The sequence below is a fragment of the Brassica oleracea genome, chromosome C6 (genome assembly GCF_000695525.1).
Source record: "Brassica oleracea var. oleracea cultivar TO1000 chromosome C6, BOL, whole genome shotgun sequence".
NCBI classification, from domain to species: Eukaryota; Viridiplantae; Streptophyta; class Magnoliopsida; order Brassicales; family Brassicaceae; genus Brassica; species Brassica oleracea.
The window spans coordinates 33654401-33667337 of NC_027753.1; the positions used below are offsets into that span (position 1 = coordinate 33654401).

General features: G+C 33.5%; 3 protein-coding genes across 4 annotated transcripts; 2 read left to right on the plus strand and 1 right to left on the minus strand.

Annotated features, from left to right (window-relative positions):
* The first annotated feature begins 242 nt into the window (after positions 1-242).
* Positions 243-2224, plus strand: LOC106298337 (transcription factor bHLH30). Its single transcript, XM_013734441.1, has 2 exons — positions 243-1006; positions 1540-2224. Exons 1-2 carry the CDS (start codon positions 428-430, stop codon positions 2023-2025), a joined length of 1065 nt encoding a protein of 354 aa, XP_013589895.1. The 5' UTR covers positions 243-427; the 3' UTR covers positions 2026-2224.
* A 3744-nt stretch (positions 2225-5968) lies between these two features.
* Positions 5969-9084, plus strand: LOC106296675. Of its 2 annotated transcripts, none has more exons than XM_013732868.1 (14): positions 5969-6275; positions 6483-6573; positions 6651-6735; positions 6809-6899; positions 7025-7094; positions 7178-7247; positions 7341-7386; positions 7475-7727; positions 7797-8005; positions 8093-8167; positions 8246-8306; positions 8388-8468; positions 8551-8630; positions 8758-9084. In XM_013732868.1, exons 1-14 carry the CDS (start codon positions 6139-6141, stop codon positions 8834-8836), a joined length of 1428 nt encoding a protein of 475 aa, XP_013588322.1. In that variant the 5' UTR covers positions 5969-6138; the 3' UTR covers positions 8837-9084. The 2 variants fall into 2 exon arrangements, with proteins under 2 accessions (XP_013588322.1, XP_013588323.1); XM_013732869.1 differs by having other exon boundaries at positions 6809-6878.
* A 2700-nt stretch (positions 9085-11784) lies between these two features.
* On the minus strand, positions 11785-12287 carry LOC106299445. The gene has a single exon (XM_013735543.1). The coding sequence runs from the start codon at positions 12201-12203 to the stop codon at positions 12063-12065; it is 141 nt and encodes a 46-aa protein (XP_013590997.1). The 5' UTR covers positions 12204-12287; the 3' UTR covers positions 11785-12062.
* Positions 12288-12937: the final 650 nt, after the last annotated feature.

Genomic DNA, 12937 nt, shown 5'->3' on the forward strand with positions numbered 1-12937 from the left:
CCATTTGTTAGGTACCTGTGCAAGTAAAGATATAAACTGTTTTTCTTATACAAATTATATATCGACAATGAAGTGTTAGATCTACATGCGTAGGTTAAAGAGATGGATAATCTAAAGAAACTTAAACCCATTAACCTTTTTGCCTTTTTTAATAATTCCACCACAACAGAAACATACAAGTTGCAAACTCTATATATATTTTTGGAACAATATAAGTGCTCCTACATAAATCTGCATTTGAAAGCAAGCTTTTGTCTCTTTTTAACTCTCTAAACTCCTACCTTCTTTTAACCAGCTTTCCGTACTATTACAAACACACATATACATAAATATAAAATATAAATATATATAGAGATAGAGAGAGAGAGAGGAAGAGGAGAAAGAGAGTAGAAAGATGGAGACTTTTATGTCTTCATAGAAACTAGTGATGTGCGCAAAGAAAGAAGAAGTAGAAAGTTCAGGAGCCATGAACAACATAGGAAATTACCAAAGTGACCTCTTCTTCCACCAACTTATCTCCCCTAATCATCACCAAGATCCTTCTCAATCCGAATCTTTCGGAGGTCCAAGTAATAACGTCGGATCCGGATCCACTATCTTCTCTCAAGATTCCGTTTCCCCAATATGGCCTACTTTGGTCCAACCACCGTTCGATCCGTTTCCTCCTCCCTCTCCAGCATCTTTCTACGGGAGTTTCTTCCATAGAAGTCGAGCTCATCATCAGGGGCTACAGTTTGGGTACGAGGGTTTTGGTGGAGCCACGCCAGCAACACATCATCATCACGAACAGCTTCGGATCTTGTCCGAAGCTTTAGGTCCCGTAGTGCAAGCCGGGTCAGGCCCTTTCGGATTACAAGCTGAGTTAGGGAAGATGACAGCACAAGAGATCATGGATGCCAAAGCTTTGGCTGCTTCAAAGAGTCACAGTGAAGCCGAGAGAAGACGTAGAGAGAGGATCAACAATCATCTTGCTAAGCTCCGTAGCATATTACCAAACACCACTAAAGTAAGTCGCAACTTTTTTGTTACTTCAAATTTTCTCATAGATTACACATTCATGATCATGACCATGACACACCATTAAGATGCAAAACGTAATTAGTAATATAAAAGAATATTACAAACAACGGAGAGTTGAAATGGACAAACATAGCAGCTGTGACATGAAAGTTCATGTCACATTTTGTCTCTTTTTTATTTACTTTTAACATTTAGGTTTTATAAAAGGAACTAAGTTATTCAAAGGTTTTCTCTTGAATCATGAATCTTCTAGGTATTTGTTATATTCCCGAGGAAAGAATCAGTCAGGAACTGTAAAATAAATAAAAAGTGTGGGAATATATGGAACGTCGATGTCGCTTCATGCTTAGTTGATGTAATAAAGAGAAACAAACGGCGTCGCTCAAAAAGAATAAAAGCAAACCAAATCATCACTTCGTCGACCACATGATGTTCTCCTCGATAATAACAAATTTATGTTTGTGATTATCTCATGCCTGGGATTATAATATGTTTATCTTTTTGGTATGCATTATGCAGACTGATAAAGCGTCGTTACTAGCGGAAGTGATTCAACACGTGAAGGAGTTGAAGAAAGAGACTTCGGTGATCTCGGAGACAAACTTGGTTCCAACGGAGAACGATGAGTTAACTGTAGCTTTCACGGAGGAGGAAGAAACTGGAGATGGAAGATTCGTGATTAAAGCGTCGCTTTGCTGCGAAGACAGGTCGGATCTATTGCCGGACATGATCAAAACGTTGAAAGCGATGCGTCTCAAAACGCTCAAGGCGGAGATAACGACCGTAGGTGGACGAGTCAAGAACGTTTTGTTTGTCACGGGAGACGAGAGTTCGGGCGAGGAGGAGATGGAAGAGTATTGTATAGGGACGATAGAGGAAGCTTTGAAGGCGGTGATGGACAAGAGCAGCGTTGAGGAAACGTCTTCTTCTGGGAATGCTAAGAGACAGAGAATGAGTAGTCACAACAGTATTACCATCCTCGAACAACAACAACATCACAGGTAATCAATTTTTAGTTGCGTATTTACGTGTGTGTTCTATGGAAATGAATGTATGTTTGTCACGTTATAATATGGATATGTGTGTTTGTGTGTGTGTGTATGTATAACGTGAGATATTTGTATCCCTTGGCGCTTTGTTTGGTTCTAAATGTACTTTCTTTTGCTTGTTTCGTTGAGAGTTGGCTATATGATTATTTTCCTCACCTAAATATGTATCCGCCAAAAGATGATGCATGGGTTTTGCAACATTTCTCCGTGGGGTTTGAGTTTTATTTTGGAGGGTTTTCTTTTGTTGCAATTGTTGAAGTGCAACCAAAAAGAGACACTGAAGAAGAACAGGAAACGTACCAAAGATGATGTGTGTCATTAACTGATTCTAGACAAAAAGAGACAAGATTTGGATTCTGGACTTTGTACGTTGATGGCTCTCTGACTCTTTTGCCTTGTGTATTTACGTGTCTCTTGTTTAATCTTTTTCGTGCAAAGAATTAATATATTATATCTGTTTTTCATTAACAACCAACGTTGGGGAATTATACCTAAAACACACAAAAAACCGAAAAATAACCCACGTGTTTGGTGTTTCTCAACTCTACGAAGGCGTAAACTAGTTACAAAAAAAAAAAAAAAAAAAAACGTAGTAAGCAAAACATTAAATCCTAAATCCTAATCCCTAAACCCTAAACCCTTGGGTCAACCCTAAACTCTAGGATAAATCTTAAACTCTAAATCAAAATCCTGAATAGAATATTACGTACATATTCATCGGTGTATTGAAACTTCCATTAATGAGAAGTACTTAAGGATGACTAAATGATATTTAGATATCACCTTTTATGCATGATCGACAGATGCTATGTGACTGTGATTGGTCATGACGAGGAGATTACGTAATCGACTTCGTATTTGTGTAAGATTGCATCATGAAGTGAAGTACGTAAGACGTTATTAATTATTATGATGTTTGGTACGTAACTATCGTACCCTAACTGGCATTTCATTTGTCTTTAACATTTTTACCCAAGTGACGGCCATATTAACTGTCTAGTAGTGACTCCTCTTTTGGCTGTTTGTAGACATGACCTTCGACTTTGTTTAATTTTATATCATCAAACGATTCAAACCCAAAACTTACAAGGGTTTTACAATTTTATGGAGATTTGTAATCAGGACCCAAGTGGTCTTTGAATCCCACAAAATTAATGTATCATTAACCACTGCATTGAGAGGGAAAAAGGACATTTGCATATAGTGTATTTGAAACCAGACTTTTGTTTAAATTTTGATCCATTCTAATTTTATGAAAAAAATGTATTGGGAAATCTTTTGCTCCAAAAAGAAAAAGTATTCGAAAATATCAAAGCCCAAACGAAGCCCAACAAGCGGAATTCAACCGTTTCAAAACGTTGATAAAGTGGTGGTCGAGTGGAAAACAAAAAAACCACACTTAAACCTTTTTCTTGTAAATAACACTTCAATTTTTTATGGACAATTCTCCTAAATAAACAATTTTCAAGTTTTGATCACAAAAATAGATCACAAGAAAGAAAATGACTAAAATGCTTTATTTAATAAGTAAAAGGATTCTAATACCTGAATATATAAAAAATAAAACATAAAAAAAATAATTTTTTTATAGTTTTAGATTATACGTTTTCAAATTCAAACTTTTTTATAATTTTTTTTAAAAATTTGTTTTTCAAAATTTCTTTTTATAATTCGAAAATAATTTTTGAAACTATTTTTAAAATTTTTATTTTCAAATTTTTTAATATTTATTTTTTATTTTATAAAATTTTAAATCTCAATCCCAAATCTCACCCATTGACTCTAAACCCTAAGGTTAAGATTAGTTAATCCTAAAGGTATAAATGTATATTTATTTCTTTAATGAAACAATTTGGTCATTTTAATCTTTAGAGTCTATATCTGTGACGACGGAAACTTTTTTAGTGCTATCCTAGGGTATTTCCCAATTTTTATTTATGGTATTGATTAGCGAAGTAAATCTTCATCAATGTGGAAATACGTAATAATCCATCATCACCTTGTTAGTATAGCTTTTAACTTCATCTTACTTTTTCAAACATGCCGAGTGTTATTTTTTTACTTTTTGATTAATAAATTTCTCGAAAAAATTCAAATATTTTTATGTCGTGACTCTGCAATCTTATATATTAAAAGAAAAGTCACAACTTTGATTCATGTGTGATTTTTTTAAAAATGGACATATTTCTAGAAAGTCATCTTACATTTAATATCTAATCTTATCATTTAAATTTTGAGCCTACCAGAAATTTTTATTGGGCTATCAATAATTGAATTTAAACAATAGATGATCCATTGGATTTATAGATAATATAAATTAAATATATATAATTTAATGTTGTAATACTATACCTCTATATGCTAAATATTTAAATATTTTTCGATGTTAACTTTTAAAATTATAAAGATTGTTTTTTAAATAACAAAAATCATATTATCTAACAATGATTAATCTTTACTACCTTAAACCAATGAAAACTAAATGTTTAATTACTTACACGATAATATAGATTTATGAAGTGAAAAGTTTAATTTTTTAAAAACTTTCTAAATTTGTGAAATGTTACAATATCTTTGGATATGACAATAAAACAATATTTTACTAATCTTTATATATATAGTTACGATTTTAATAATGAAATAATAATCCGAAAATATATATATAGAAGAAGATACGAATACATGTGAAAGTTTGAAATAATCTATTCAATGAAAAAATATACAGTAAACTTATTATGTTTTAAAAACTTATAGACACATATATATTATAATATATACCAATTTAGAATTGGAAACAAAATATTTATATAAAAATAAATAAAAATAAAAATCCGCGCGGTTGCACGGATTGAGATCTAGTATAGTTACTTTATTAAACAAACAAACACACAAAAACTTTGCGGAATTTTTATGTCAAACGTTCCTAGTTTAGCACGAGAAAACTGTTACAAAAGTATTACAACCTCATTTCTTGATGAGTGTGTTTATGTTCTCTTGCGCAAACAAGGCAAACTTTAAATAAACAAGACTACGACTATCGAAGATGCTACCTGTTTCGTTTAACACTGTTTACGCTCTTCTTTACTTTAGCATATTAAACCATTGGTGTTTGTCAACTGCCAACAATCTTATCAGAAAAGAATCTCTAACCAAGAATTGTTTACTTGCACGACAAGACGTTGATATTTTAATTGAGGAATGAGAGAAAAGACTTGTGTACTTCTCTTCTCACAAAAATTATTGAACAGTTGTAGCATTTAATATTTTAGTTACGCTTATATTGATTTTTCTTTACAACGTACGAGAAATAAAACTTGACAGCCTGTCCTACAAATACGTTAAGAAGCATCGTGTTATTGTTATTTATATTAAATTTTTTTATTAACATGTTTTATGTAATTTATGATTCATGTAATATGTTACATTGATTTGATATCAATAAAGTTAAGACGTTAAAAAAAAAAAACTTCACAAAGTACCTATTTAAGCTTAAATTTAATTTAATTTTCATTTTAAATAATAAATACAGAATTCTTATTTCTTAATAGTTAAATGTAAAACCCGCAGCTGATTGGTATTGCTACAATAATAATCCATTGATGTATTAAACAAAATCTTACAAATTAAAGATTTTGTGTAAAAAACAACATGATTTTTTTTTTGGTTTACGCATGTGAAATTTGAATATACTAGGAAATAAAGACAAAACTTCTAATGACATGTCACCTCCACTGTTTTTAACAAAGAAACCAATAATAGTTGTAACCTTAATATAAATCTAATCTTTACGTTTCCCGAATTACCCCTCTCTGTTTTCAACAGTAGTAGGCAAAAAGAAAAAGGGCATTATCGTAAAACACTTATTGTCATCTGCCTTTGGCGTGGAAACTCAGCCTTTGTACGAGTCGAAAAAAAAACTGTCTTTTTCCTTCAAGAACAATCCTTTTCCTCTCTTCTCTTCTGTGTTTTGTCTTCTTGAAATTTTCCGCGAAAAAATCTCAAATTTCACGCAATCAGATCTTCAATTTCGAGCCTGGGTTTCTCTGAGTGACTTTAGGGTTTTTAGAAAATGTTGGTGCAGAGAAGAGTAATGAGCTGGAGAAGAGTTTGGAAGTCGTTTCAAGCTCTTCTGGCTCATGGTCTGCTCTTCTCCTTCACGCTTCTTCTCGCTCTCAAGCTTGATCATGTCGTCTCTCGTTCATGGTGGTCAGTTTCTTTCTCCTTGACTTCTCTTTTGGTATTGTCAAAAATTGGGATAATTCTCTGAATCAGTTTGATGGGTTTCTCTAATTCTTCTCGTAATTGAGTTTTGACTAAGTGTAGTTTGTGCTGAAGCTATAAAGTTTTGATCTTTGTGTGTGTTTTAGTGATGTCTAAAGTTAAAGTCTTTATGGCTTTGTTTTGTTTCTGCAGGTTTATATTTACACCGTTGTGGCTGTTTCATGCGGTGATTGCTCGTGGTAGATTCTCTCTGCCTGCTCCATCTATGCCTCATGATCGGCATGTACGGCATCTTTTGTGGTTAATCATGTTTTACTCTTTGTTTAGCATCACTTTATAAAGTTGTGGGTTTTGTGGCAGTGGGCTCCTTTTCATTCTGTCATGGCAACGCCACTGCTTGTTGCTTTTGAGATCCTCCTCTGTGTTCATCTTGAAGATCAATATGGTATGTACTCTATAACTTCATTAGTCTTCTTATTGATGGTGTGTGTTTTATGGTAGCTTTGGTTGTGTTGCAGTTGTTGATTTGAAGATTGTATTCTTACCGTTGCTTGCATTCGAGGTAGCGATTTTGGTAGATAATGTCAGGTATTCTATCAACGTTTTAAGGTTTGATTATGTTTCACCCCTTCTCCAGAGTGCCGCGTGTGATTAAAATAATATTTTGCTTTCACATCTTGTTTACTTTTTGTCCTTGGCGATGAGTGACTGAAAATGCAACTTCGTTCCTGCAGAATGTGCAGGACACTCATGCCTGGAGATGAAGAAACTATGAGCGATGAAGCCATTTGGGAAACACTCCCTGTAAAGTTGCTTCTTCTCTATCTCCATCTGAACTTTGCAAACCTCTTAAACTCTGACATTGTTTGGTTTGTTTGTATTTGTAGCACTTCTGGGTTTCCATATCAATGGTTTTCTTCATCGCCGCCACAACCTTCACTCTTCTTAAATTATGTGGTATGTTTGCACATTTACTTCACTACTTTTTTTGCTAGTTAATGATATAACCTTAGAGGTGATCTTGAAGTTGCTGTTTGGAGCCTTATGTAGGTGATGTAGCTGCGTTGGGATGGTGGGACTTATTTATAAACTTCGGGTAAAACTATTTTTTCTTTCTGAACTATAAAACCTCTTCTCTTTAGTGGTAGTATGAACCAATCTTCAAATTCTTGTCAATCTTACAGAATAGCAGAGTGCTTTGCGTTTCTTGTATGTACAAAGTGGAGCAACCAGTCAATCCATAGGTACACACATGTACCGGAACCTAGCTCATCTTCAATGGTAGTAAGATACCTGGACTGGAACAGAGGTTTAGTTGTGACCGCCGACGAAGAGAATCAGCATAGTAATAGAATATGCGGTCTCCAAGATATTGGTGGACATGTTATGAAGATCCCGTTCATCACCTTTCAGATTATCCTTTTCATGCGTTTAGAGGTACAACAAATCCATAGCTTTTAAACATGACCATTGAGCTAACTCTCTCTGTTTGAATCTAATCTCCAGGGAACGCCTCCTTCTGCTAAAAACATTCCTATTTTAGTTCTGTTTGTGCCTCTTTTTCTGCTGCAAGGAGCTGGAGTGCTGTTTGCTACATATAGGTTAGTGGAGAAGTCTGTTTTGTTGATAACTAGTGGTGGTGGTTCTTACGGAAGATACTTTACTGCTACTTCATCAGCTCGTGAGTTCTTGGGATTCTTTCAACATGGTGCAAGGTAACTGAGCTAATGGTGGATCTTCTGGTGACTACAAGAAACGTCCTCATAAACATTAATCCCTTGGCATAATCTGTAAAATAATAGGTTACTTGGGTGGTGGTCTATCGATGAAGGAAGTCGAGAGGAACAAGCTAGGCTCTACTCTGGAGAAGCCACCGGGTAAAGCTGCTCTCATCTAACAAATCTGTGGATTTTTTTTACTTTTACACTTAATGTTTGGCTCTGATATGATTTCAGATACAACACATTCTCACCAGAGGTTGTGAAGAAGATGCCAAAGTCTGATCTTGTTGAAGAGGTAAGAGAACTTTTAAAGTCATTTCATTTTTCAAAAACATGTTGAAACCAAGCAAAGATCTGGAATCTCTCTTGAAACTAGATATGGAGACTACAAGCTGCACTGGGTGAGCAAACAGATATCACCACTTATAGCCAGCAAGAGTACGAGAAGCTTCAAAACGTAATACAAAACACTCATTCTTTCCAAGATTTTTCTGTTTAATCATGGATGGTGGTAACGATTTAAAACTTGGAATATTCAGGAGAAGATTCTGTGCAGAGTTTGCTTTGAAGATCCCATCAACGTGGTTCTACTCCCTTGTAGACATCACGTCCTCTGCAGGTAAAAACCAAATACATTTTGGTTTATATTATGATTTGATATTCACTTGTTTATTTGAGACCATTTGTTTTCTTGAATTACGTTCATGTTGTAAATTTTTGTTATGTCGTGTACTTGTGGTTTGCAGCACGTGCTGCGAGAAATGCAAGAAGTGTCCGATATGTCGTGTCCTGATTGAGGAACGCATGCCTGTATACGATGTGTAGATTTTCAGACGACCGTAATGAAGATATAAACATTCTTCTTCTTCTCGTTCGTTGCGTGTTTGTTTTTTCTGTTTTTTAGTGATGAAGCAAGCATTTATAAATAATATATGTAATTGTTTTTTTCCCATTGTATGTAGATAAAATATTGTAAGCCATCGTCGTATATGTCAATCATCAACCTTTAGCACTTTCTCTTCTTTTGTAAAAACAAACATAGTTGTTACCAGGTCAACTTTTTCTTGCTTCAAGTAATTCATGTCTTTCTCTCTCTGCCTTTCTTTTGGACTCATGAGTGCGTGACATATGCCCTTGAACCAAATGCATCTCTCTGCATATCAAAATGTGAACTCAGAGGGCCTAGATGTAAACTCCGTTTTTCTTTCAAAATGGAATACATGCATAATGAAATTGAATTTGCTTCAATCCTACTTTATTTTTATAGTGAAAAATAAAAAAAATAACAAATATAAAATGATTAATCTATTTATAGAGTAAATACATGTTTATTTTATTAGAGAGTGGAAAATGGAATGGTGGAATTGAGCATTATTATTGAAGCAAGCAGTGGAGTGGAAAATGAAGATGATCTTAGAGCCATCGTCATTTGGTTTTACAAAACCAATTTCTATGACCTAATCATATAGTTCAGTTTTTCGGTTTTATTAACAAAAAGTAGGTATAAAATTTGGTGATACGATTATTAGAAGGCATGCATATAGTGTCGCAATCTAACTGCTTTTGTTATTGTTCTGTTTACTCACTGCTCCTTGTCGTGCGCTTTAAAAAAAAAAAGAATAGACGTCTCTTCGATGTGGCCGACAACAATAGTGTTTTCGTTTCACAAAATTGTTAAGACCACTTTTTTATATGTGCGCTGTGAATCTCTCTACCTTGTTTATATATATCAGAAAACTTAAAGTTTCTATGGTATCAAATCATATCATTTCATTTATAAAGAAAATGTAATACAAAATTCAAAGTCGCAATGTTATTCTGTTTCATAATCGATATTCTTTCCGTTCCAAAATAGATGATGTTTTAAAAAGTTTTTAATGTTTTAAAATATATGATGATTTTGATATTTTATAGTATTAATTTTGATTTTATTGAAAATTTTGTGACCAGTAAATGTTATATAATTTTTTTGATGATTGATTAAATTAGTTTTAATTTTTATTTTTAATAATATTTTTAGAAATAAATGTGTTTTTAATGCCTGTGTTTTTAATCAAAACATCAACTATTTTAGAACATAGATAAAAAAAAATTATTTTCTTGATAAACATGAACAACAACAGACATCAGAATCCCTTGGAACTTTATCTGACGAGAGAATAAAATCAGTGTGTGTTCCCTCTGTGTTTTTGGGTCTCAAAATCCTCTTGTATATTCAATCTTTTCCCACTAGGTGTCGATCAATAATAATGTGCGTGACATATAAGGGGGCAATTGCCAACTATTCTTAATTCTAAACGGCCCAACGGCTTTCACAACTTAAAATATTACTACTAAACGGCCTTCGCAACTTGCTTAATTCTTTAGTCGACTATACATTACTACAATGGGTTACCAATGATTATAAATTAAATCCCCAATCTCCTAAATCTTTATGCCAGATAGGTGTATATAACTAAAGTTTGTTTGAGTTGCTAGGCTACAAAATAATTATAATAAGCAGTTTAGGCATCGAAATTAAACGTATTTTGTGTTGTTAGTGTAAGTGCAGGTAGATGATCCTAAGCGATCATTGATCAATTTACCGATAAATTGTTTCATTGGTTCATGTATACTTTTTATAGATGAAATTTTAATTTCCACGCAAATTAAATCAATTTTATTTATAATTCTAATTTAATCAAAATTGAACTTATCAAACTTGATTTAATTTTGGATAAATTACTTTTGAATCTGATTCTTCATGATGTTAGAAATATGAGAGAAGTGTTGTTGTGAAAGTTGTGTCTTTCTCATTAGCTCTCACTATTAATATATAGTGGAGGTTCATAAGGGTTTACACAAAGGAGAGAATCTACACATTTAATACATTTGACTACAAATATCTAGACTTGGTCAAAGCTCATAAATGCTCCGGTTGAATGAGTCTTCATCTTGACTAGTCTTGGACGGATGAGACGAACCGGAGACGGGTGTAGACGGACCGGATAGTCGGGTCAGATGTAAACCTCCTTGATGGTTAATGGCAATCCACATATCCATATCATGGATTTATAACACATGAAATGTTTTCTTCTATTTCCTTCGTTGATATTACTTCTTAATTATCTCCTCTATGATAAAACTGTCTTTGTCTTTCTACGTACTTTTACAAAAAAAAATTTGCTTCCCACTTTTAAAAACTTTTGACGTTCATGTCATGCCATTGAACTATTTTAACTTAAAGTTTAATTTGGGTTTCCAATTATAAAATATTTAAATAATATACTATTTACCTCTGTAAACACTTGAACCACATAAAAATTAAAAGAATTAAGGACTAAACCACAATCATTTCTTATGTACTGAAATTTCTATTTTTTAGATCTGAGATCAGAACAACAGAGAACATATAATTTTCTAAATGTCGTTTGAGTCTAATTTTTTAGGTTTTGTCTTTGATATCGTCAAACTAATAACATTTGATATATATTTATATATATTACGTGCAAGTAGTTACTTTGCTCATCTATAATTTATGTGTAAATGGTGAAGAAAATATGATGGATCATGCAGCCTGTTTCTTTCATTTCTTCTTTAAGTATTTTGAGAAAAATAATAATAAAGTAGTTGGTTCACCTATAGTTGTATATATTTTCTTTTTTGGTAAAATTGTATATATTTTCTTGGTCGTTTAACTGCAAATAATAATGAAATTCTAACCGTAGAAGTACAATTGTACCTTTATCAATTTTTTGGTGTGGCCTTAAGGTATATAATGTAACAACCAGATCTCAGAAAATAAACTTAATCAACCAGAAAGAAGAAAACAGCAACAAAAGACAATGAAATTAGCTACTAATTTACATCCGAAAAACCCTTCTTTGGGATGAAAAAAACTACAGAAATACATGCATAGCTCCGTATAGAAAGCCAACACATATAAGCTTCTTCCCAAGAGTTATATAAGGAAGATCCGCAACAACAAAAACAAAAAAAAAAAAGAACTAAATATTGGGTTAGTCTTCCTTAAGCCGATTATGAAAATGATTTTGATTTTCTTCTTCTTTTGTTAGTCATGCCAACAAAGAAGCATGACGACACACCTCCTTATGATGTAAAGTTTAGCCTTTTGCTCTCTAACCACTCCTCCCACTCCTCGGCTCCACATCTTCATCTTCGTTCCTCCTACGCTCGAACTGGTCGTCTTCATTTTCGCTTGATCCTTTGGAAGTGAAATGTGACGGAGAAAGAGAGAACAATTAGGGTGTCTGTGTGGATGATAATGAGGAATGTGATGACTGATGAATGAAGAAAAGTATTGTGCTCTATATATATACAGGTGGGGAAAAGGTGGCCGAGGACAGAAACCGAACCATACCGAACTAGACCGGTTCACGAAAGAGGCAACGAGTGGGTCCATCGGGGGTTTGTGCACTGTTCCCTAACTCACCGGACAGTGTGTCCCTCCATACCCACGTGGACCCCCACCGTGAGCGAATCTTTGCCCTAAATGTGTTTATTTATTATCTTATCACATGCTCTATCTCCATGAAAACTTTACCCAAACCCCCAAATTATAAAATCGAATACTACTAAATGACCATTTCAGTAACAAATGAAAACCATACCGATGAATAAAGTGAGCCTATATTTTTCTTTATCCTAATTCGGTTTAATCTGACAAAAATCCTAAGTGCAATGTATCAGTTGTTTTCAGAACCGAATTCGACGTCAGAAAATATTGTCACCAACCAAAACTGTTGGGACTAAATAATAGTCTAATACTAGCCATCCAAAATCGACACCTACTTGGTCCCCGGACGTTAATAGTCTAACACTAGTCTAATAATTGTGATATGAAAACTAACATTTAATTCTTTGATTGGAAGCTCACTCATCAATTTTGTAACCTGAAGATATTTCCATATCGACAAATTCTAGTTA